The sequence below is a fragment of the Helianthus annuus genome, chromosome 2 (assembly GCF_002127325.2).
Source record: "Helianthus annuus cultivar XRQ/B chromosome 2, HanXRQr2.0-SUNRISE, whole genome shotgun sequence".
NCBI classification, from domain to species: Eukaryota; Viridiplantae; Streptophyta; class Magnoliopsida; order Asterales; family Asteraceae; genus Helianthus; species Helianthus annuus.
Window position 1 is genome coordinate 161,733,964 of NC_035434.2, and position 25,158 is coordinate 161,759,121.

General features: G+C 36.6%; 1 protein-coding gene and 1 long non-coding RNA gene across 2 annotated transcripts; both read left to right on the forward strand.

Moving 5' to 3' along the window:
• Window positions 1-385: 385 nt before the first annotated feature.
• On the forward strand, window positions 386-1,138 carry LOC118488092. The gene is made up of 2 exons (XR_004883660.1): window positions 386-475; window positions 773-1,138. It is a non-coding gene; the product is annotated as an uncharacterized LOC118488092 (long non-coding RNA).
• Window positions 1,139-6,280: 5,142 nt separating this feature from the next.
• Window positions 6,281-8,074, forward strand: LOC110907230 (glutathione S-transferase U7). Its single transcript, XM_022152243.2, has 2 exons — window positions 6,281-6,600; window positions 7,524-8,074. Exons 1-2 carry the CDS (start codon window positions 6,286-6,288, stop codon window positions 7,878-7,880), a joined length of 672 nt encoding a protein of 223 aa, XP_022007935.1. The 5' UTR covers window positions 6,281-6,285; the 3' UTR covers window positions 7,881-8,074.
• Window positions 8,075-25,158: the final 17,084 nt, after the last annotated feature.

Here is a 25,158-nt window from a genome sequence, read left to right on the forward strand (position 1 = left end):
AGTTTTTGTTTTGTAATTAAGATTTTGATAATCCAAACTCCATACTTGGATATTTGTTGCCAAGGGCAATCCTGCTTGCATAGATTTTCACTTTGTTTAAGCCCTTAAACTAAACTTATGTTTAGATCATTTTTTTCTAAGTTATGTGTCCAACATTATTCAGAGGGCCACACCACCCTCTCAATTTGTGTATATTTGTTTTCTAAGTTTGGGTTGTCATTTGCATGTATGGATTATTATAGATCGTCTAACAGGTCATACTTTGGATTGTTAAAATCCAAGTTGCTTTTTCTGTAGCAAACTTTTGTGATTCACCCTCTGATTTGCCTTCTGAATTATTTATTATTATGTTAATCCTATATTATGCTGCTTTCTGTTATGTTGTAGGCTGCTAGATATAATGATATTGAAGATGTCAAAAACTTAGATGCCATTGGGATTCCTCTTGATTCCAAGGATGCCCAAGGCCGAACAGGTAAACTAATCTCACCTTTGATGTCCATGTTCATGGGCGAAGCTTTTAAGGGGCGGGAGGGGCCGACCGACCCCCCAAAATTTTCGCTCAGTAGTGGAGAGTATGTAGTCTTCGTATAGAAATTTTTGGGTATATACGTTTTCGACCCCCCGGTTTTATAGAAAATTTTAGGTCCGGTGACTTCCGCTCCCCTCGGTCGGAAATCTCAAGTTTCGTCACTGTTCATGTTGGTGATATTTCATCATTTTGTCTGCCAATCACATGCATGACTCTGCTCTTTGGTTATCTGTTTTGTAGCACTTCATATGGCTTCAGCAAATGGAAATGTCGACATAGTTAACTATCTAATCAGCAATAACGCGGTAAGGGAACCAACCCATGAGATAAATGCATCATAGTTTATAATAGCGAACTTGATTCTTCTTTCTGTCACATATTTTCATTATTTGTCACAGCCCGTTCTGACCGGCATTTAGCCAAAACCTGTTTTGACCCGAACCAAAAAGAACACTTTTTAGAGTGGCCCATTCTGACCCAAACCCAGTGTGACCCATTACCCTGCACCACCCATTTTGCCAGGTATAGTTTCATAACACAACTAGGTTACTGGACATCCGATGACGGCCTCTCTAATTTAACCTTTATTTTTCTATTTAAGCAAAATGTTTTTGCTTACTGTTTGTATGAAGTTGTGTGTAGATGGGCTGAAACAGAGGGCAAAAGGTCAAAATGATTTTGATTGTAAAACCCGTTTTGATCCAAGCTTATTTTGATTAGAACCTGTTTTGACCCAAACCATATTATGCATGTTTTTAAGCGGCCCATTCTGACCAGTTACCCAAACCGACCGCTCGGGACTGCCAGTGTGTTCATGCCGGTGCCCAATGTGCGAAATACCTCTCTTATAAGCTTATAAGATGATTCGGTTTAGCGTGTTGCGCCTCTTTTAAGTTTATAGAACGATTTGGCTTGGCGCGCTGCAACGCGCGCATGGCTAAATTCTAGTTTATATAATAACAAAACATGAAGGACCTTAACAATAGTAGCAGTTTCCAAGTCTCATATAACTGACAATTGCCGGTCATGCCCACCTCTGAAAACACACATCTCCAAACTTGTGAACAGTATATTAACTAGACAAATTTAGAATGTTAATTACAGCATTGCGACGTGAAAAAGAGAACCGGAGAAGTGAAGCGGTTCACATCCTTTACATCACCACCAGAAGCATCCGGTCGTGGTGACGGAAAACTTCTCTCCTGCGCTCTGCGACACGCGAGATCACCGGCGCCGCACCTCTTTTCTTCTCCGGCCAAATCCAACGACTTCAAGCCGGATGATGAAATCTGCCTTAATCGTATGGTTGTTGGTTGTTTGAAGACCGACAGGCGGCAAAGAGAGGGAAAGGCATGACTCCGGCGACGTCGACGTTTCCGGCCAGTGGTACATTGGAGGTCGATCTCGAGTCAAGTGGTTGTTGGGGGTACTACTGCCTGCAACTAAACAAAGCACACCTTGCCTGAAACCATTGGCTTAAGAACCTTAATAAATGATAAGACTAATAAATTAATATTCTACATAATGTATTTGCCATTTAGTCACAAAAATATATTTGAAAAGCTCAAGTTTACTAAGGAAGTTAAAATTAAGTTGAGGTTGATTAATTAAAGTTTAAGATGTTTAAATATTACTTATATCTAATCTGAAATAATAGATGGTTCAATTTACCAAAGTGAGAGCCGCCGTTGCAGACGATGGCTTCGTCGCCGTCTACCTTAGCAACAGAAATGGGAACTAATAGAAACCATATTCAAAGATCCAAGCCCAAATTGTTTGCTTCAAAGAGACTTTCGATTAGATGAACAAGCAAAACATGGTATGTGAATATTTATTGAAATATGAATTTATATATTTCACATGACTGTAATTATGAATAATTATGAATAAGTGGAATGCAACTCATAATAATTTTAGAATATTGTAAAAGACGAACATGCTCTGTTATTATCGTTAACTAAAATTTTCAGATTATAATCTAACTTTAGTTGTTTAAAAATAGAGTTTTTCTTTGGTAAAGTACACTATATATGTATCGGTACCTTGATGAATCAAACGCCTCTAAATGAGCATCGCTAACGGTATCAGTATCAATAATTTTTTCCCAGTTTTATCGATGTAAACCACATGCCGACATCATTTTGAACGCAGCACAGGTTTCTTAATTAGTTTTTTCTTTTGTTTTCACTTTTGGTTGCGATAGTGGATGTGGTATTGTTACGAACCGAAACTCTACAAATTGGATTCCGCCGCGTAGCGGCGGGGAATCCCACTAGTTATATTATATATATACAATTCACGTCGTCCTTAACTACAGTACCGGTTTCTAAGTATACCTAACCTGCATCTGCCGGTTTAGAAACCTCCATTTGCCAGTCATTCTCTTTATCTTTGTCTCTTTTTCTCTTTATTACATGTGGGATCTCCGTCAAAAAAACCCAATTCCACCTCCACCGGTCCTCAATTCGATCCCAAAATCCAGCAATTCATCAAATCTAGACGACATTCATCCAGTTTCTACTGTAATTTAACCTAAATGGATCGTAAGCGAACAGAGAGCCCGTCATATACACGGCAGTGGAGCGGCGGTTCCAGCAGCACCGGTTTATCATCTCCGGCGATGTCACCGGCGCATCCGCAGTCAAGGTTAGGTCAACCGTCAGGTTACTCAATGATTAAGCGGACACAGAACATCACTTCGAAGGCTGCGGCGCAGCGGTTAGCGCAAGTTATGGCTTCTCAGACTACCGGTGATGATGATGAGGATGAGGATGAGGATGAGGATGATGATGACCTAGGGTTCCGGTTTGCTAAACCGACGTCGTTTGGGAGTAAGAGTAACGGTAACGGTAGCGGTAGTGCCTTGTCTGGTGTTTCGTTTGCTAGACCGAGTAGATCGTCGTCGCCTGCGGGAAGTCAACAAGTCAACGCAATATGTTCTCCTGTAGTTTCACCTAATTGTTAATTAGATCAGTTGTTTGAGAGTTTAGATGTAAGGTAATTGCTAGATTCTTAATTGTGCAGTGTTTGATTAAGTTATGTGGTTTAGTTAGAGGTTAATGTGTTGAATTAGGGTGAATAAATTGTTTGATTTAGCGTTGGATGTGCAGAATGTTTGATTTAGCGTTGGATGTGCAAAATTGTATGATTAAGAATTCAGATCTTATTTACTTTTAACATAGTTGACTGCTTGAGACCACCTATTAGCTATGTATTTCGATAAGAGGTTAATGTGTTGATTTAGACTGAATAAGCTGATTCCCGTTTCCCAGTTGTTCTCACCTACATTTGCCAGTGATGTTATGTTCTTGGTCTTGCATTTTATACAGAAGTGAGAGCTGAGAGGCACAGCGGAGAGAAGTGAGGGTCAAGAGAGAGCAGAAATCTGTCGTCACTGGCGGTTTGTTGAATTGTTGGTTTGTAGGCTAGAGACCCACCGTCACCGTTGGTACACTCACATGTCACCCACCAGCCATCTTTAGTTTCGCACCGCTTATACTACCGGTTACCACTGCTCGCTTCCGGCACCGACTTCGTCCCCAGTATCCGCTAACCTCTGTCGTCACCACAACCACCATCGCTCGCCACCTACAAAACCCCCCTAATTGAACACTAGGGCATCGGAATGACCTTCAATCGAACACCCGTCGGCAATTTCACGTGTGGATCGCTCTTCACCAGGACCACAAGGTCTTTTTCTTTTAATTCCTTTATTTTCATTTGTCTATCTATATTATATTATTGTAGTTTTGAATTTGGTTTAGCATTATTTTCTCTTGATTACCTGCATGTGGAATACTGGAATCTGAAAGTGCTTGATAATAAAACAATTAGTCGAATTGAATTTCATGTTTGGAGTAAGAATCGTTGTTTGCTTTCCATTTTATTTTTTAAAAAGGGTTCAAATTTGTACCAAATTTCCTTCTGTTTTATCCTAAACAGAATGCTAATGAATATGAAATTATTCACTCTCTCAAATGAGATGCTTGTAGCTGGTTTTATTGTGTTCGTTGTAAATAACTCTGCTATGACTTTCATGTAAATTATTGAAGTAATAGGAAATTTATGTGGTGTATTGAAATTGAACATTTCTTGGGTTGCCACATGACACCCGCTAACTTGGTTTCTTTTCTTATTATTTTTTCCAGATTTGTTACATATAATTAATACATTTTCGTTGGCTAAGTGCCAGCATACGCTACAAGCTCACAGGTTCAATTCTCATTCCACCCACTTCCTTTTGTTTTTAATTGTTGCTTAAGTATTCAGATTCATTAGTTGTCGAGTCACAAAACAGACTATTAAATTGCTACAAAATTAGAGACCCAACAACATAAAGTTCACCATGAACAATGCAACAGATTTTGACATCTTCCTACTAAGCACTACACCTGGTATAACACATAAGAACAACGTATTACTACATTACAAAGAAGTACTAACAACTTTCCTAAAACAGGTGAAGCAGATAAGAGCCAACTGACAAGGCGACTCGCTACAAGGCCTAAACATCGCGCACAAGACGCATATTGTATTAATGTTAGAGATACACCCACAACTTCAAACTTTTTGCAAACGAACCTTTTAGTTTACTATCAACAACTTAATGGAAATGAATGCCCCGCCGCACCGTGGCGGGTCATCTTCTAGTTTAATTTAATTTGTATTTGTCGTGAAAACAGTGACTTTGAATGAGGGTTTGTTTAATATTAGTTTAGTTATAATTTACTTTGACTGTTTTTGTTAATTATTTGTGTTTGTTAACTTTTTGAATACGTACTTGTGTTTAATCCTGGTATAAATTTGAATATGTACGTATGTTAAATCCTAGTATAAATTTTGTTGAAAAGTGAAAACTAATATTGTAATAAGAATAACATATTTTTTGTATCGTAAACTACACGAGTACCGGTAAAAAATTTGTTGAAAAAAGGGACTTGTATCAAACTAACATATTTTTTTTATATCGTAACCTATACGAGTATCGACACCATATTGGTACATATTGTGACGAACCAAACTGATTTCAACTGAATAACATCGGTACTGGCCAAAGTAGTCTTGGAATCAGTATTCATTTTATGGTTTTCAATTGATATAAAGTACGCATAGATATCCTTTTGGCATATCACAACTTTATTTTTTAGTTTTCTCTTTTAGTTGCTATAGCGAATGTTCGTTCATAAACAAACTAAAATAATACCAACTGAGTTCTCGACATATAGCGCGAGGAAATCCACTAGTTTAGTGTTAATTTTGTTTGTTTGACAAGATATCACAAAAGACAACAAAATTAATTATTTGAAGTATTCATCTAGTGTGTACTGTTGACACGTTAACAAAAAGAATCATTTTGACTACAATGAGTTCTTTATTATATTCTAACTAATAACTAATAAGCCACTAGTTTAATGTTAATTTTGTTTGTTTGACAAGATATCACAAAAAACAACAAAATTAATTATTTGAAGTTTTCATCTAGTGTGTTGACACCTTAACAAAATAAATCATTTTGACTACAATGAGCTCTTTATTATATTCTCATTCTCATTATTAAACCAAAATAGATAACTTTTTTTTATTATTATTTATCATCAATTGTTCAACGCGAAGCATCTAGGAAGATGCATACATCACATGTTGAATTAAAAAGTAATTGAATGTGAAATTTACTTTGACCAATGAATACTTTGTATTTGTATATATAAGTATACAATGGTAGTCCGATTGTAACCATTGTAAAACACATTCAAATGGTACGAGACAAAGTGAAGCTATTAGGAATTTGGCAGAGTCCTTTCACCCTTCGTGTGAAATTGGCATTAAGTCTCAAAGGAGTTGAATATGAATACGTTGAAGACGATATCTTAAATAAAAGTCCGATGCTTTTGCAATACAACCCAGTGTACAAAAAGGTTCCTGTTCTTGTGCATAACGGGAAGCCAATCGTCGAGTCACTCATGATAATGGAATACGTAGACGAGATATGGAAGGATCATCCGCTACTTCCTGAAGACCCTTTTGAGAAGGCGAGATATCGTTTTTGGGCTAAATTTGTTGATGATAAGGTAAAGTAAATATAAAATAACAAGCCAACCTCTTCTTTGACTTATTCATAGATTTGTTATATCTTGTTTACAACTTGATTACAACCCGCAAACTCTTTAGCCCTTAAACAAGTTACATGGGTTGTATTCGGGTCACATGATTTGATTTTAAGGGTAAAGTTCTTGTACAAATAATCTTAACATACTAAACATACAAATTGAAGGAAAACTCAAAAAGACAAGGTGACATTTTTGTAATTATCAATAACTATCAAAGTTACTCTAAAAATATACCTAAAAGAACCTAACCACTCCCCCCACCCCCAAAAAAAACCTAAACCCCCCACCCCCCCCACCCCCCAAAAACCTAAAAAAACCTAACCTCCCCCCCCCACCCCCCAAAAACCTAAAAAAAACCTAACCCCCCCCCCACCCCCCAAAAACCTAACCCCCCACCCCCACCCCCAAAAACCTAAAAAAAACCTAACCCCCCCCCCCCCCACCCAAGCTAAAATGCTAAAAACTAAACCCCCCCAAAAAACCTAAAAAAATCTAAAAAAATAAAAAAAAAAAAAAAACACACAAATTATTTTATTTTTTTAACATTTTTTATTAAAAAATCGCTACTTTTAGTAGCAGCCAAAAAAAAAAATTTTTTTTTTTTTTTTTTTGCTAACGAAATGTAGCGATTTTTTAATAAAAAATGTTAAAAAAAAATTGTGTTTTTTTAGGTATTTGTGGTTGTAACTTTGATAGTTGGTGGTAATTACAAAAATGCCACCTTGTCTTTTTGGGTTTTCCTTCAATTTGTATGTTTAGTATGTTAAGATTATTTGTATTTGATCTTTTGCCTTGATTTTAAATGTGTTCAAGGTGCTATAAAAACAACATAAGATGAAACGATTAAGATTATTTGTTACATCTAAGTGTATTTTCTCTTTTAGTTTGTGCCGATGATCATTAGGATGTTGCGAATTACACCTGACCAGAAAGAAAATGCTGCAAAAGAAGCCCGTGAGATACTCAAGACCCTTGAGAGTTGTCTGAACCCAAACAAACCCTTCAATGGAGGCCAAAATTTAAGCTTTATGGATATTGCAATTGTTTGGGTTGGATACTATGCTCAAATGCTCGAGAAAATGCTACATGTTATACTTTTGGATGATGAGAACACACCTTTGTTGAACATGTGGTTTAGATATGTTCTTGATCTTCAAGTTATTAAAGAGTGTCTCCCCCCGTTTGACAAACTCGTAGCGCACTACACAGATTTTCATGAACGACACATGACTGCGCACTAAAGCTTAAGGTTTGTACCGATGAAGTTGTGTTGCTTGTTCAATATTATTATGTGTTGTTGAATAAGTTGAGAGAAATTAATGTTTTGGTCATTAGGTGTCATGAGACTTTATTGTTAGAAAATAATGGAAAATGAGTTTTTCCTTAAGTGAGAAAGATGTTTCTCATTAACTTTAGATAGAAATTATTATGTGTACTTGCTATTACTAATATAATTATTATTTGTAAGGTTTGTGTTCTATTATGTGAGAGGTTCACAACGAACCAAACCACATTCAAAACGGAGCTAAGATGACTAGGATATAGATGCTCGAAGTTATGTGTTTAAACTTGGTGTGTTGTTGAGTTTGAGTTCTTAAATATGTTAAAACTCAGGAATTCATATTATGAGTTTCCACTCAATAATTCAAAAAGGATCTTTGTAGTTTGGGGTGTTTCAACTTTGAATTAAACTCTTTAAAGGTATTTCAACTTTTTACTTAGTAGAAAAACACACCAAATCACACTAAAAATCATCTAGCATATGAGAGACTAAGTATACTCTCAAGAACATTTAAATACACTCACACATTCTAGCATGTAGATTATACAGTTACATAACGTTTAGACTATGATATATTATCAACATGTAGACAATATTCAATATACTCCGGCAACGGCAAGCTAGCGATAAGAAACTTGGATTTGAGAGATAGAAGGGTTGTAGTAGAAAGTAGCAACAATTTTTATCGTTTGTTTATCTTTTGAAAAATGATACTTTAATACTGATAGAAATCACTGAATAGTATCTATGTTTGTCAAAGGTAGAGACAACGATTTAATTATCTTTGTATGGTTAGATGTCCTGAGATGTTCGTGTTAGAAATAACCCGTTGATGTGGCTTTACGGATCATTTTGTAACATTACCAATATGACATAACTAATCCCTGACAATTACTTGATGGTAGTAATTGTAATTATTGATTAGTTTAAGGGGCAATTGTGATTTCCCTTTAGGTACCTTTAATAGAGAATGTAAAGAGTTTTCATAACCTACCATCACACTTATGATCATTATATATTGATCATTGTTATTGATAAAAAAGTATGAAAAACTCCTTAAGAACACCAACACTAAAATTCTCTCTAAGGTGATCCATCAACCCAAGGTACCATAACGGGAATCATGGCCTTATCTTCGTCTTCAAAGATGACCACTCTCACAAGTAAGTGTCTCTAACTTGGTATCTATATTTACGTTATGATTGAATAAACATGATTAGGTTCTATATTTTGACCCATGTTTATAGATATAATCAACATGTGGTATCAGAGCAATGTTGATTATATCAGGTTGATCATATAAATCGATTTGTTGCCATGTTTTATGTTTCATGATCTTCTGACCTGCAAGTTGATTTAGAAGTTAAATCATGTAAGTCAATTTGTTAATAATATCACGAGCTCTTTTTTGAACAATTCAAATAACTGGCAATCATGATGTAACGGCTTTCTTATGGAAGTAAAATATATTCATTTTCAAATGTTTCATTATGACACTCTTGATAACCGAACATATATGACATACAATCCAAAACAAAGAATTGTCTTTTTAACTATATTTACATCATCTTGAATTGCAATTGATGGTGATTTTAATTAGTGACATATTTTTAATTGTGTTTTGTCTATTGGGTTTCACAATACTCTATTGCAATTCTTTATTCAATGTGATTAATTAGTGAATTAATGGTATATTAATTTTATATTTATGGTATATTAATTTTATAAATGCATGAATCAATTCTATTAATTCTCACATAAATAGTTTTAATCTAAGCAATGTTTTAGTTGCATTTCATGAATTGAATGCATAAATCAATTCTATTAATTCTCACATAAATAATTGATTGGAATGATTTTTCTTATGAATTATTAAATACTAATATATATCTGTCTTCATTCACGATTATGATTATTGGCAATTTTAGTTCATATATATGAACTATGTGTGTTGAACCTTAATTGATGGGTTTAGATTGTTGTGATGTGTTTTATATACGGTTAATTGATCAGTCATTATATTTAAAATTTAGTGCCTTGCCTTATGTCGATGGCTATCAAAACTAAATTGTATATATTTGTTGGTGTGAATCCTATCTCCAATTTCGCATGGCTCATTTAATTTATGAAATTAATTAATTAATTGAGTTTTTTGTATGATCCACAAAAAAAAATTATATATTAAGCTTTCGCATGTGATATTTTGTATAAATTATTTCTGCATAAATTTTCGCATAACGTTTATACGAATTCGCATGCGTTATGTTAACTTTTGGAAGCCTTATTTTATTTGGTTTCGTATGACAATAACTTGCGAATGGCCCAACTTTAATTTATGTCATTTTATGTTATTATGTGTATTATTGGATAATGAACCCAACAACTAATTGTTTAATGACATACATAATGAATTATTAGCCTAATTTACATAAATATATCATTTCTGGCCCAAAGGTATTATGTTATATTTATGTGTTTTACCTTATTGTGTATGTATGTTCATCATGATACATGAATTTTGGTCAAAGCCAAAGCGAAGCTAAAGTTCATGTAGAACATTGAGACAGTCTATATTTATGTGTGTTCATAATATGTGAATTTTGGTCAAAGCCAAAGCGAAGCCAGAGTTCATGTAGAACACTAAAGACGGTATATTATTTATATCGTTCATAATGCTGAATTTTGGTCAAAACCAAAGCGAAGCCAAAATTTAGGTAGAACATTAAGCCGAGGTTATTATTTTATATCGTTCATAACGCATGAATTTTGGTCAAAGCCAAAGCGAAGCCAAAATTCAGGCAGAACATTAAGTTGGTTTTATTTATTTATGTTCATAATACATGAAATTTGGTCAAAGCCAAAGCGAAGCCAAATTTCATGTAGAACAATAAGTCAGTCTATTATGTATGTTCATAATGCATAAATTTTGGTCAAAGCCAAAGCGAAGCCAGATTTATTATAGAACATCAAGACAATTTGTTATTTATGTACGTTCATAATGTCTGAATTTTGGTCAAAGCCAAAGCGAAGCCAAAATTCAGGTAGAATCTTAAATTAGTCTGTTATTTTGGTGTTATAGTAGACTATATCTTCAATATAATAATTTCTTCTTAGGTTTGTATCTCATCTATTTCATCCACTCTAATTTCAAAACCTAAAATGTTTTGCTTACTAAAGAGTTTCTACAAAATTTGCTCTTGTTATTTTGTTGATTATTTCTTAAGATATGACAATCCTACTGCTCTTTTCTGATAAAAGTTTTCCAGAAGACAACTAGAGTATGACTAGTGGGATAAGTCAACCATTATATCTTTTATGATAATCAAGAACTAACTTAATTATTGCTATCATGTGAGCTATTCTAGATTCTAAATTTCCGAAGACTAATTTGTTTTCTTTAGAAGAATCAAAATAACTCCTAAGATGCATGCATTACTCTAGATTCTTACTATAAAGTTAGTGGCATATGCGAGTACATCATGGTGTACAATACCATGACCCATAATTTAAAGGTTTACACATGATATTCCAATCAACACATGACGAGTTGACTCTAGTTCTTTGTGTTTCCTTACCAGAAATCAACAAATAATTAATATGAGAGTTAGTGGCAAAATTTTATGTTAAGACTATAAGAACCATAATAAACTGTTTTATAATTAGGCTTTATGATACCTTATATATTCTGTAGATTATTCAGAATTTAGTATCAATATGAAAGCTACATTATGACAGTTGTGAGGTTTGCATGGTTAAAACAAAGTCACTCTTACCTTAAACTCTCATATTATTTGTCATCTCAATCTGGATAGAAACCTTATAAGATAGCACTAGATGATGCTACACTTTTTCACAACCTTTTGTTATCATGAAAATGAAAATTTAACAAAAGAAAAAGGAGACTTACAAATTCCATCTATTAAGACCAAATTTCATGAGAAATCATGACTAGGTTAATGAAGGATGAAATATTATCAAATCTCATTCTTAGTGACTTATGAGCATGTGTTATAAGCCTTAATATTTAAATGGCTAAGGGAATAAATTAAGTTCCATTAGAAGTTATATTTCATTGGAACTTATCCCAAAATGAAATATTCAGACATAATTCATTTATCATAATATTTACTTGTATTTAATATGTCTTATATGAATAAAGATATTAAAGAAATTAATTCATGTATACTATGATTCCTTCTAAATATGTCCTCAAATATTTTATAACATCTGGACATTAAGGAAATCAAGTCAAACATATATGAAAGGTTCCCACAACACGTACATCACTGAAACTCATCTTGTAGCATTCCTAGAGATCTAAAAGGTTAGTGGGAGCATTAAGTGTCTTTATCTTAACTTGCAAGAAGTACAAGAGGCGGGGGGAAGAGACTTGTTAATTTTTACTCCGATTACACCTCTTGTACACCATACTCCACCAACTCTTACACACTTAGAATCTTGAAAGCGATAGCAACTTAATCAAGAGTTAATCCATAAATTTGAAACTCATTATACAACCCAATAATCAACTACGGAGGTCATATAGGTTTAACTTTGATGATTATGTATCCTACTTGACTGACGTTGAAATGGATATTGGAAAGTTTACTGATTCTACCTTTCCTAATTAAGCCATTTGCGTTAATCAATTTTCTAAATGAAATAAAATTTATTTTAGTAAAATTAATTTTTTGTTTAGAATAACGTTTGTTATCAAAGAATCATCTTACCTTTTTGCAAAAGTTTTCTTTGAGGATCATTGTTGTTCTAGTAGCTTATAATCTTTTGTAGCTACATTAAATGGATATTAAAACAACTTTCCCTAAACAAAGACTTACATGTTCAAAACAACCTGAAAGTTCTAAACTGAAAGGTCAAGAACACTTAGTTTCTAAGTCGATGAAATTCATATATGGGTTGAAGCAAACATCAAAATGTGACGAAATCTTAATGCAATTCTTTTCATCACGAATTAAGTGGATTTATGTGTACCAACCTCAGGATGAGTGGGAGCAATTAATATAAACTTATCCTTATATAGATGACACTCTTTTGATAAGTATATGTTACATAAGTCAAATAATTTCTCACACATATTTTGATATAATGAATCTCGGAAATACCACTTAGGTGAGAGATATCAAAATATACCGAGATAGACCCATTGGGGCATTAGTTTCATGCCATAAGCTTTACTCTAAAGTGGGTCCTTACATATGTAACAAACAATATTGCTCTCATTAAGAGGATAAAATGATAAATGAGATTACTTCCTTATTCTTCATTAATTAGAAGCCTTACGAAGGTTAAAGCCTATACTCGTTTAGATATTGCTCACATTGATGAACATTATACCACTATAGATTATTTTGTGAAGCATCTTACGATATCTTTTAGAAACGAGAAAGACTGTAAGACGAAGTGAGAACTCAAACAGGTTAATTACTTTTCCTTTGAATGTCAATTTCGGGGTATATCCTTACGTCAGCAGATATAATTGTCTCATGGAGGAGTCATAAGAAACTGATAAAACAACATAAATTATAATGACATAATATGTTGTTAATTAACAACGCAATTGTCACTAAGTGTTGTTGAAAACTTATCAGTGGACTCATAAACTTATGAACTCCATATAAATACTATATTGAAGACTTACTGTGAAAAGTCAGCTACCTTATTTCCTCGAACAGTAACAGTTCGAGAGGTGCTGCATTAAACTTCGATACAAAATTATTGTTTGTTTATGAACAAGAAGAGGAAACTAATTATTTGTATCGAATACATTACATTCATGATATGCTTGCGGATCCGATAACTAAGGTCTACACCCAAAGTCTTTTTAAGAGCTCATAATAAAGACGGGTTTTACTAAAGGCCTTACATAATAGCATATCGTACATATGAATGATTAGTTATTATTTTTCCTCAGTTATACAATTTGTTTGTCTATAAATACGTATGTGCACCTAATGACGTATAGACAAGAATTATACAAATTAATTTTAAAGGGCTTACCCTAGTCATTTTGGTCTTAAATTTACGTATGTTTTGATTTGGGGTTGTAACATGATTAATGGGGGTCTTGAGTTGAGAATAACTCAATGACTGTATTTTTCTTTTGCAGTTTCAATTTGAAACATTGATTAATGTTTTAACTTGGCCAAACTTACTTATACTTATCACAAATGATCACTCGGCCAAGTGGGAGAATGTTAGAAATAACCCGTTGATGTGGCCTTACGGATCATTTTGTAACATTACCAATATGACATAACTAATCCCTGACAATTACTTGATGGTAGTAATTGTAATTATTGATTAGTTTAAGGGGCAATTATGATTTCCCTTTAGGTACCTTTAATAGAGAATGTAAAGAGTTTTCATAACCTACCATCACACTTATGATCATTATATACTGATCAATGGTATTGATAAAAAGGTCTGAAAAACTCCTTAAGAACACTAACACTAAAATTCTCTCTAAGGTGATCCATCAACCCAAGGTACCATAACGGGAATCATGGCCTTATCTTCGTCTTCAAAGATGACCACTCTCACAAGTAAGTGTCTCTAACTTGGTATCTATATTTACGTTATGATTGAATAAACATGATTAGGTTCTATATTTTGACCCATGTTTATAGATATAATCAACAGTTCGTCCAGTGGTCGAAAGGTCTGCCCTCTCTAGTGCTCTAGTGGAGATACATGTTCGATTCATGTTTGGGCCATTTTCGAGGGACATTTGGGTAAAGGGACGGATCGGGGTTTTAATCCCGGGTTTGAACCTGACGGGGCGAGGGTTTAAGGATTCCATCCGGTTCCCGTGCATCAGAGGGGCACGGTCTCATGGCGGTCGACCTTTGACATAGCTCCGAATAGGGTGGATTTACATGTGAGATTCCTTACCGTTCAAATTAATTTAAGTCCTAATCTTCCAAAATATTGTAGGAACTAATTCGCAGAAAAACTAAATAAAACATTGTTTTCTTAAAAAAATACAATATATAAATAAAAAACTAGTAAATTACATTAATGTTTATCGATATCTTGTTCATCATCTTGGCTCTCACATCATAGAATACAAACTAAAAAAAAACATTTACATTACCCTCAGTCACGCCATGTATATATTTGTGTATCTGACGGAAAAAAAATATTAATTTTTTATATATGTGAAAAAACTCATTTTTGTTGTGAAACAACCTAACCTATTAACAATATGAAGGGAAGAATAAGAAAATGAGATTGTAAATCTTATTGATTGATCTATTTTCACCATACACAAATGCCATTATACATATAGGCACATACATTAATATTAAAGGAACTAAAGAGATAGGAGTTAGATAAGTTATGTATGTGGAGAGTCACAATATAATTGATACATTCATAACACTCCTCCTTGACTATCCACATACCTTTAATACGCTTGGTGATGCTGCCTCGTTAAAAACCTTGCTAGGAAAACCCAGTGGGACAAAACCTCAGCTAAGGGAAAAAGAGTGTAGCGCGTATTTTCTCCTCCTGATACTTTTGGATCAGGTATGTTGCCTCATTAAAAACCTTACTAAGAAAACCCAATGGGACAAAACTTAGTTAAGGGGAAAAGAGTGCAACTTGAATAAGTCTCCCCCTCATTTTAACATGTATCCTTTAAGTGACGTGTGTCCATCTTGCTTGAAAGTCGAACAAAGCTTTTGTAGCCAATGATTTGTCGCTTGATCCCTTAATGTGCACGACTGTGTTTTGTTACATTCCTGCATCTACAAGACTAACAAAACTTCTTTTGATGGGTTAGTAAAATATAATCAAATATCGTTTATACCTGAAATATTTCCTTGAACTCATTCCAATGTCTCTTTACTTGACAAAGTTTATATCATGACAATAAGCTCAAGTAAAAGATATTATAACCATACATAGTGTCACACCCCGGCCGCGTATAACATGCAACCGCGACGGAAACGCCGGGGAGTGTTGTGGACAGAATTAAATTGTTTCATGACCATGGCATACAAAGCTGTATTTTATTTATAAACATGAGTGCTACATCGTTTCAAACAGGAAAACAAAGAGTTCAGAACATAATTAAACTAATTCTATCTTCATTTTTATTCTCTAAGGCACAGGTCCGCCCTAGTGTCATGATCATCATCCTATGGAATAGCTCCTGAAAACACATGTGAAAGTAGGTACGTCAGCATAAAAATGCCTGTGAGATACATAGGTTTTGTGAAAGTGGGATTCATGACTTGAGTTTAAAGAAATGTTTAATAACAGTCAGTCATGAACCTTGTAATTTGTTTTGCTTTGTAAACCATTTGAAAAACGATAATATCAAATGATATATATAGATGAGTGCAAGGTTAAACGAGTAACCAAGTAAAATGAGTTGAATACAATAAGTTGTTTTGTAAGACAACGTTTTATGAAAGGTATGTTATTGGTATAAAATGTTATATGTCTAAACTGAAATGATTTAGATAACGCTAAGATATGTAATATTATACAAACATTTATATATAGGAAGTACCAGCGGCGTATCCACCATGTTTGCATCATATTACATACTCCACGTTACTCAAACCATTTACCCAAACCAATCCACCATGTAAATTGTTCATGTATAAACCAAATGTCAAGTGTTATTGTGTAAATCATGTCAAATGTTTATGTGCAATGAAAACCACCAAATGTGTATGTCAGTGTCAACGTGTTTATGTTCAATGTAAATCATGAAATGTGTATCCCAAGATGTATCATGTATGGTAAGCGAAATGTATCAACTTAAACCATATGTAAAATGCACAAAACAAGTCGTTGAAGTAGCACGTGGTTTAAATCAACATTATGTTCTGTGGAAAAATGCATGCTCTATTGATATTAACATTTATGCGGTATTGTAAACTATGCATACATCCAAGCCTTGAGACTGCGGCGATAAACCCTTAAACAAATTAAAGGTTTATCTAAGTTATGTATATCGAATTCGGTCATTCCTTCCAGTCCTATCAAACCCAGGACTTCAGAAACGGGAGTTGTCAATTCCTATGGTACCACTACCTACTAATGAACGGCGTAGCTAATGTTAATGAATGTATTGTCCCATGTTAAACAAACCAAATGTCATAACAAAATGAAGGCATGTGCCCATATGCTGAGTAAACATATGCAGCAGAAATGTTCATGTAAATCAATGTGTCCATATGCTGAGTAAACATATGCAACAGAAATGTTCATGTAAATCAATGTGTCCATATGCTGAGTAAACATATGCAACAGAAATGTAATGTAAATCATTGTACTAAGTACGCACCCAATGGGCATACATAGCATGAAATGTAATGAAATCGTGTACTATAATGTACTAACAACATAGCAGGCATATGATGTGAAAACATGGAAAGCATGAAAGTAACAGATAGGCACATGTGTTTCACCCCAAAACAGTTTGGAAAACAGTAAGAGATGGGGTTCTATGTACTCACCTGAGATTGCTTTGGAGTTCTTGTATAATAACCAGATAATGCTAAAGATCACGGGATATCAAACGGCACCTAATAGGTAGCTATGTTAATATACCGGACCAAATCGGAAGGATCGGATAGTACGCGGGTTCGTAAACCAAACGAGTATGGAGACTCATGTAATATGGTTTAACAAAGCCTACATCCTAAAATGAAACTTAACCTAAGTGCTTACGGTCCATCACGACCCGTTTAGGTAGCTTATGCTACCCTAACGCGTCGCTTGCGTAGAACGCGTTCGGAACGCCTAACATAGCGACCACAAGGTATAACCTCGGAAGGTTATAGCTATGGTCACCTAATGTGTTTGGTCGGATCCTAATGATCGACCAAATGGGTCGGGTTCGAGAGTATAAGCGATGGTTTAGATCGCTTACCTTACGACCCTATATAAGCACTAAACTAAAAGTGACGAGCTAAGCATGTTAGAACATGCTTAACTAAGTTTGAAAACAGGTTTGACATCAAAACAAACGGCTTTGATGCCCACGAGTAGCTTGGTTACAAAATATGCAAGAAATGCACATTTTGGCCGAAACTACGACTCGTCACTGAGCCTAGATAACGTGGTGATCAGTAGGTATAGTCACTACGGACTATAACCATCGTGATCACGCTCACGTTATGAAGTTCTAATGAACTTCGCATCGACCATAAACTGGTCAATGCAGAAAGTCAACAAAACGTCGACTTTCGGACTCGAAAAGCGAATAAAAGAACGAAAGAAGACTTACGGAGGGTCCCCGAGTGCTAATCTAGATCAAATAGCTCAGGTATGAAACAATGGTTCCAACTTAGAGCCTTAAGATCTGATTTTGTGGGTTTTTGGAAAAAAGGGGGGTATTTATAGGAAAAGTGGAACCGTTAGGATCGTTTTATCGAATATCGTGCCACGATCTTGTGCGTACATGTGTTACCTAACTAGATTCACTGAATATGGCCCTTGGCCTTTCATTGGGTGAAAAGGCAATCGGACCTTTCGCGATCTGAAGAGCCAATCAGCATTAAATGTGGGTTCTGCTGTACTGGGGACCCCTTACGGACTGTATGGGTTTTGGCTTACGGTCCGTAAGCCCCTAGTTTGGCAGATTTACCATTTTAGTCCCTGCAGCACCAAAACTTGGTTTTTGATGCGTTTTTGGTACTCTTAAGCCCCGTTAACCCCATTTCAAAGCTCTAAAATGAAGTTAAAGTATAGGGAACTGAAAATGTGCTCAAAAATATGTCGTATGTCGGTTCGTTTGGCCGTACGGTCGCGATGTTTGGTTAATTACGACGGAATGCGCATAAGCGCGAAAGACGATCCAAATTGCGCGACGAATGGATTTTTCTCATTCCAAACACTAAGGCATAATACTAGGATGCTTACATAAATTTTTGGATGTCCGGATGTATTCAGAACGTAAGTTATGCGCGAAAGTGCAAACTTGTGCACTTTTTGACACTTTTAGCCCCTGAATGATCCAAAAGTTTGTTTTAGCATACCAAACCCCTCAAAGCCTATTTCTAAGCTATGTAAAGGATATTTATGGTATGTTTAACTTATGGACATGTTCCGGAATGTTCGTTACAGTTTAAATTGGCATACTTTCGCTGTTTGTCAAGTTTAGTCCCTGTAAGCGAATTAACTTGTTTTTGTCATACCAAAGCCTTCAAAACTTATTTCTAAGTTATGTAAAGGTTATTTAAGGTATGTTGAGTATATGTTGATGTTCCGGAGTATTTGTCGCATTAAACTGAGTACGTTTACGTACTAGTTTGCGTATAATTCTCCAGAAGGCGATGTAGAGTTTAAAATTGAGCAAAAATCAAAACATGAAAAATGTAAAACACAACGAAACAAATATTGGGATCAAATAACATTGTTTTATTGATAATTGAACTGTTCACAATGATTACAGGCACAAATGTTACAGTCTCCCCTACTTGTGGAAATTTCGTCCCGAAATTTATTTAGAGGAAACTCGTGGAAAAAGATGCGGATATTTTGCCTTCATTTGATCTTCACGTTCCCAAGTAAACTCGGGTCCACGCTTTGATTCCCAACGAACCTTGACCAAAGGAATGCGCTTGCGTTTGAGCCACTTGACTTCACGTTCCATGATTTCTACCGGTTCCTCAACAAATTTCAGTGTTTTATCAACACGAATCTCGTCGAGCGGTATGTGGAGGTTCTCATCAGCTAAACACCTCTTGAGATTGGACACGTGAAAAGTTGGATGAACATTTCCAAGTTCAGGAGGTAACTCAAGTCTGTAGGCTACCTTACCGATTCTTTCGACGATCTTGAATGGTCCAACTTATCTAGGTGCAAGTTTTCCTTTCTTTCCAAATCTGATCACACCTTTCCAAGGTGAGACCTTAAGTAATACACGATCACCGACTTGAAAATCCAAGGGTTTGCATTTTAGGTCCGCGTAACTCTTTTGACGGCTTCTAGCTGTCTGAAGGTTATCACGAACTTTCTTAACCTTATCTGTTGTCTCTAAAATGAGGGCAGGTCCAGTAAGTTGAGCCTCGCCAATCTCATTCCAGCAAACTGGTGAACGACATTTTCGACCATAGAGAGCCTCGAAAGGAGCCATGTTGATGCTGGAGTGATAACTGTTGTTGTAGGAGAATTCAATCAATGGAAGATGTGAATCCCAACTACCACCAAAGTCGATCACACAAGCTCTAAGCATATCCTCCAGTGTCTGGATTGTTCTTTCAGATTGACCATCCGTTTGCGGATGATAAGCTGTGCTCAAATTGAGTTGAGACCCCATAGAAGATTGCATGGTTCTCCAAAAATGAGAAGTGAAACGAGCATCTCTGTCAGAAATGATGTTCAAAGGAACACCATGTCGTGCTACAATTTCATCCACGTAGATTTGAGCAAGTTTGTCAGCCGAAAAATCCTCACGGATTGGCAAGAAATGCGCTGACTTGGTAAGACGATCAACGACTACCCAGATGGCATCGTGACCTTTCTTTGTGCGCGGGAGTTTAGTAATGAGATCCATAGTAATGTTTTCCCATTTCCAAACTGGGATCTCTGGTTGCTCCAATAATCCGGAAGGACGCTGATGTTCAGCCTTAACCTTAAGACAAGTAAGGCATTTGGATACGTACAAGGCAATGTCTTTCTTCATACCAGGCCACCAATACTGTATACGAAGATCCTTATACATCTTATCTGAGCCAGGATGAATAGAATAACGAGACTTATGGGCTTCATCCATAAACAAGGTACGAAGATTATCTTGGCTTGGGACCCACAAACGGTCCATGAAGTAATATGATCCATTGTCCTTCAGTTCAAGAGCAGGTGTTATGTGATAAGGAAATTCCTTATCCATCAAACCTTGTGAAACACAAGCTTGTTGAGCCTGAGAAATACGAGCTTGGATATCAGTTTGAATAACAGATTGGACACGTACACAATGAAGCTTAGTACGTTCCTTGCGACTCAATGCATCGGCTACGACATTCGCCTTACCGGGATGGTAGCGAATTTCGCAGTCATAGTCGTTTAGAAGTTCAACCCAACGTCTTTGCCTCATGTTGAGTTCTTTTTGATTGAAGATGTGTTGAAGACTTTTGTGGTCAGTGAAAACCACACATTTTGTACCGTACAAATAGTGTCTCCAGATCTTAAGAGCGAAGACAACTGCACCCAACTCAAGATCATGAGTGGTGTAGTTTTTCTCATGTATCTTCAACTGCCTTGATGCGTATGCTATGACTTTGTTTCTTTGCATCAGGACGCAGCCAAGACCTAATTTAGATGCGTCGCAATAAACGACGAAATCATCATTGCCCTCAGGCAATGTTAGGACAGGCGCGTCGCAAAGCTTTTGTTTCAAAGTCAGAAACGCTTCCTCTTGTTTGACTCCCCAATCAAATGGCTTGTTCTTCTGAGTTAGAGCAGTTAGAGGAACTGCAATCTTTGAGAAATTCTCAATGAAGCGGCGGTAATAACCCGCCAGACCAAGGAAAGAACGAACTTCAGTAGGAGTAGTAGGCGTATCCCAATCCTTAATCGCGCTGATCTTGGAGGGATCTACATGAATACCTTGTTCATTGACAATGTGTCCCAAGAATTGAACCTCTTTAAGCCAAAATTCACACTTGGAGAATTTGGCGAAAAGTTGCTCTTTCTTTAGGAGTTCCAAAGTAAGACGAAGATGTTGTTCATGATCAGCTCGCGTCTTAGAATATATCAAAATGTCATCAATGAAAACGATGATGAACTTATCTAAATAAGGCTTGCAGACCCTATTCATCAAGTCCATGAAAACAGCAGGAGCATTAGTCAAACCGAATGGCATGACTGTGAACTCATAATGTCCATAACGAGTACGGAACGTTGTCTTGGGAATATCTTCTTCATGCACACGAAGTTGATGATATCCAGATCGCAGATCAATCTTTGAAAAGTAAGAAGCGCCTTGTAATTGATCAAAGAGATCATCAATGCGAGGTAGGGGATATCGATTCTTGATGGTGAGCTTGTTAAGCTCACGATAATCGATACACATCCTAAAAGATCCATCTTTCTTCTTTACAAAAAGAACGGGAGCACCCCAAGGTGAAAAGCTAGGACGGATAAAACCTTTGTCGGAGAGCTCCTGAAGCTGTTTAGATAATTCTTGCATCTCTGACGGTGCAAGACGGTATGGAGCTCTGGCAATGGGATTTGCACCAGGTACGAGATCAATATGGAACTCGACTTGGCGTGCTGGAGGTAGACCAGGTAACTCTTCAGGGAAAACTTCAGAATAATCCCGAACGACAGGAATATCTGAAATAGACTTACCCTTGCCTTTATCTGCTGTAACATGTGCTAAGAAAGCCACATATTTCTTCCGTATATACTTCCAAGCTTTAAAACAAGACATGAGTTTGAGACCACCGGCAGGCTTCTCACCACGAACCTGTAGGATCTCGCCTGTCGACAGCGGTACACGAACAATCTTCTCAGAACAAACTATCTCTGCGCGATGCTTGGATAACCAATCCATTCCCACTATAACGTCGAAGCTTCCAAGTTGCATTGGCGTGAGGTCAATAGGAAAAATATGGCCGTTAAGGTTTAACTGGCAGTTGCGTAGAACAGAATTTAGAACAATGGGTTCACCACTGGCAACCTCTACTGTCAAAGGTTTACCTAGTTTCGTTCTAGACACGCGAAGCATTGTCTCAAAAGACAATGACACAAAGCTCTTGTCGGCACCCGAATCAAAAAGAACAGATGCTGGCTGATTATTAATAAAGAACGTACCGTTCACCACTTCGTTGTCTGCTTGTGCTTCTTGTGCATTCATGTTAAAGACTCGACCTCGAGCCTGTGCCTGATTCTGGTTTGCATTCGGGTTCTGGTTGACTAGTCTTGGACACCGATTTCTGTAGTGGGTCAGATCCCCACAGTTATAACAAGCACCTGGTGGGTAGTTTGGTCGTGCAACCTGACCCTGTTGCTGAGCAACTTGTTGAGCAGGGTTCTGAACTGCGCGGTTCTGAGCAAACCGACAAACATCGGCAAGATGACCCGACTTCCCACAGTTAGTACAGAAACGGCACTGATATTGCGGCTGATGGTGACTGTTGCATTGATTGCACAAAGGTGCACTTCCTGAATAGGGCTTCTTTGCTGGAGGCTGGTTGGGAGCTGCCTGGTTAGCTTGGGCAGTGACAGCATAGTTTTGGGAAGCCTTACGCTTCCTTGACCCCCTTGAGGAACCAGAATCCTTTCCCTTCTTGTTTTGACCTTTCTTGCTATCCTCCTTGTCAGTCGACTGTTTCTTGCCCTTGTCACCCTTCCTGTGTAGCTTATTCTTTCGAATCTGCGACTCAGTCAGTGTCGCTGATAACTCGATTGCCTGACGGAGTGTGGTAGGGTTGCTACCAGTGAGAATGTCTTGTACTGAGTCAGGTAGGCCGTCGATGTACCTTTCGATGGCCTTATCGAGTGGGGTAACCATAGTTGGGCAAAGCAGACTCAACTCCTCAAACCTATCCGTATAAGCCCTGTGCTCGCCACTATCTTGCTTCAAAACATCAAATTCTTTCTCCAACGCCCGTTGTTCATGACGAGGACAAAACTCCCTCATCATAAGAGCTCTCAGTTCAGCCCATGTCTGAGCTAGAGCAACTTCTGCACCTTGATCTCTCATAACCCCATTCCACCATGTAAGAGCCCTCTTCTGAAACATGCTTGATGAAAACTCGACCTTGCGATTATCCGGACACTGCACGTGGCGAAAAGTGTTCTCGATGCTCTCGAACCACTGAAGAAGCCCAGTTGCTCCCTCAGAACCACTAAACTTGAGTGGCTTAGCCGAGTTAAAATCCTTGTATTTGCATGTACCATTGTTGTTGTTGTTGGCCTGGTTCCATTGGGCGAAGAGATTTGGGAATTGAGCAGCCATCTGCTGCGCAATAATTTCTGCCAGCTCGGCAGTAGCTATCTGGTTGTCGCGTCGAGGAGGCATTTCTAGAAGAGAAAAACATGAAATGAAACGAGTGAGATGATTGGATGAAGAGAATGAGATGAAGCAATATTATCAAAAGCAAAGATGGCGGTTATGCATCGCAAAGCAAACAAGCGACATGAAATGTCTAGTCAAAGTGAATGGGTCAGAATTAGTGTATCACGAAGACATGCTCGCCTATAAGTGAACACTCACCCCAAGAGTTCCCAGGTAAGAGTGACTGGTCCGATTATGTGGATTTGTACGAACACTCTAGCCTTAGACAGAAAACCCAGGGTACAGGCATTCACCCTTCCAGTTCGCACATGTTCACACTATTAACCCAAAACTTTGACGGGATTTTTGAAATCCAAGAGTTCAAAACCATATAACAGAGGGTTCAAAACCTTATAACAGAGGGTTCAAAACCTTATAATAGAGGGTTCAAAACCTTGTAATCAATCATCCTAGAACAGATGATTAATTTTCAAAGCGGATTCGGAACCGAAGTTCCCGTTGTGGTTATCACCTAAGGATAGGTGATGTGCATGTTTTAAACTCTAAACACAATATAACTTGTGTTAGGGTCCTAGAAAGTTATAGTCTAGGTCAAAGCATTACTAATAACCTAATTCCCTATAACCAATGGCTCTGATACCAACTCTTCTGTCACACCCCGGCCGCGTATAACATGCAACCGCGGCGGAAACGCCGGGGAGTGTTGTGGACAGAATTAAATTGTTTCATGACCATGGCATACAAAGCTGTATTTTATTTATAAACATGAGTGCTACATCGTTTCAAACAGGAAAACAAAGAGTTCAGAACATAATTAAACTAATTCTATCTTCATTTTTATTCTCTAAGGCACAGGTCCGCCCTAGTGTCATGATCATCATCCTATGGAATAGCTCCTGAAAACACATGTGAAAGTAGGTACGTCAGCATAAAAATGCCTGTGAGATACATAGGTTTTGTGAAAGTGGGATTCATGACTTGAGTTTAAAGAAATGTTTAATAACAGTCAGTCATGAACCTTGTAATTTGTTTTGCTTTGTAAACCATTTGAAAAACGATAATATCAAATGATATATATAGATGAGTGCAAGGTTAAACGAGTAACCAAGTAAAATGAGTTGAATACAATAAGTTGTTTTGTAAGACAACGTTTTATGAAAGGTATGTTATTGGTATAAAATGTTATATGTCTAAACTGAAATGATTTAGATAACGCTAAGATATGTAATAT

What these genes read in the sequence shown, in the direction of transcription:
- LOC110907230 (XM_022152243.2), top strand. Translation starts at nt 6,286, where the DNA reads ATGGTACGAGACAAAGTGAAGCTATTAGGAATTTGGCAGAGTCCTTTC. An exon ending in CTAAATTTGTTGATGATAAG is followed by an intron (nt 6,601 to 7,523) that starts GTAAAGTAAATA and finishes TTTCTCTTTTAG; the next exon opens with TTTGTGCCGATGATCATTAG.